The sequence below is a fragment of the Rhincodon typus genome, unplaced genomic scaffold, assembly GCF_021869965.1.
Source record: "Rhincodon typus isolate 14 unplaced genomic scaffold, sRhiTyp1.1 hic_rhity00015501, whole genome shotgun sequence".
NCBI classification, from domain to species: Eukaryota; Metazoa; Chordata; class Chondrichthyes; order Orectolobiformes; family Rhincodontidae; genus Rhincodon; species Rhincodon typus.
In genome coordinates this window covers 1,260-2,121 of record NW_025981139.1, presented here as the reverse complement: position 1 = coordinate 2,121, position 862 = coordinate 1,260, and the positions used below count along the sequence as shown (strand labels likewise).

Here is an 862-nt window from a genome sequence, read left to right as displayed (position 1 = left end):
CGCACCCCAGGGGGGTTTAACCAGTACTGCGGCACAGAGAGGGAGACAGCGCACACCAGAGGACTTGACTGGCCAAACGGCCCAGCTCACTGTCTGCCCGTCAGAAGCTGATTCGTAAGGACCGGCTGTTAGACGGGAGGGAGGGGATGGTGAGGGAGGATAGTGGAACGCAGGCAGGAGGCTGTGATTTACCAGGTTATCCAGCCGGCCGGGGTAAGTCTCCTTGCTGTGTGTCCGCCGTCCAATCCACATCGACATTGTGCCATCCTCATGGCACACAAAGCCGTTGACGTGGACCCCGTAGCTTTTAATCCCAAATAGACCTACCAGAGAAAATCGGAGCGGGTCAGCGACAGAAAAGGCCTCTTATCTCCTACCCAACTCGGCCCTGAAGCTTAAAAATTTTCCCGAAACAAAAACCTGCTCCAGAATCCCAGGAGGTGTTGGCAGGGTAAAGGCTTTGGATCCAAATGTGCTGTTCCAGGGACTGGGTTCGAACCCCATCAACAGAAACGGAGAGTGAAGTGCACTTTGAGGTACATGGTCCTTTCTCGTCTGGGCCATGAATAGCCTTCAGCGACGGAAGCCACCCCTCCTCGTCTGGATGGGACTCTACGTGACTCCAGACCTTGGGCAACTGTTGGGCAATTCATAGAATCCAGACAGTCCATTCGGCTCATCGGGTCTGCAACGACCTCCCAAGAGCATCCCACCCAGATATACACTGCCCCCTCAACACTAGCCCCGTAACCCTGCATTCCCCACGGCCAATCCACCCTAACCCGCACATCCCGGGGCACTACGGGACAATTTAGCACGGCCAATCCACCCTAACCCGCACATCCCCGGGCACTACGGGACA

General features: G+C 56.3%; 1 protein-coding gene across 1 annotated transcript in view; it reads right to left on the bottom strand.

The window, feature by feature from the left end:
* tpk2 (thiamin pyrophosphokinase 2) overlaps positions 1-862 on the bottom strand; it is a gene marked incomplete at its 5' end in the record, with an annotated part of 5,172 nt that overhangs the window by 3,204 nt on the left and 1,106 nt on the right. The window contains one exon of the mRNA XM_048594836.1: positions 57-323. Within this exon, the coding sequence (XP_048450793.1) occupies positions 57-323 (267 nt within the window). The remainder of the gene's footprint in view (positions 1-56; positions 324-862) is intronic.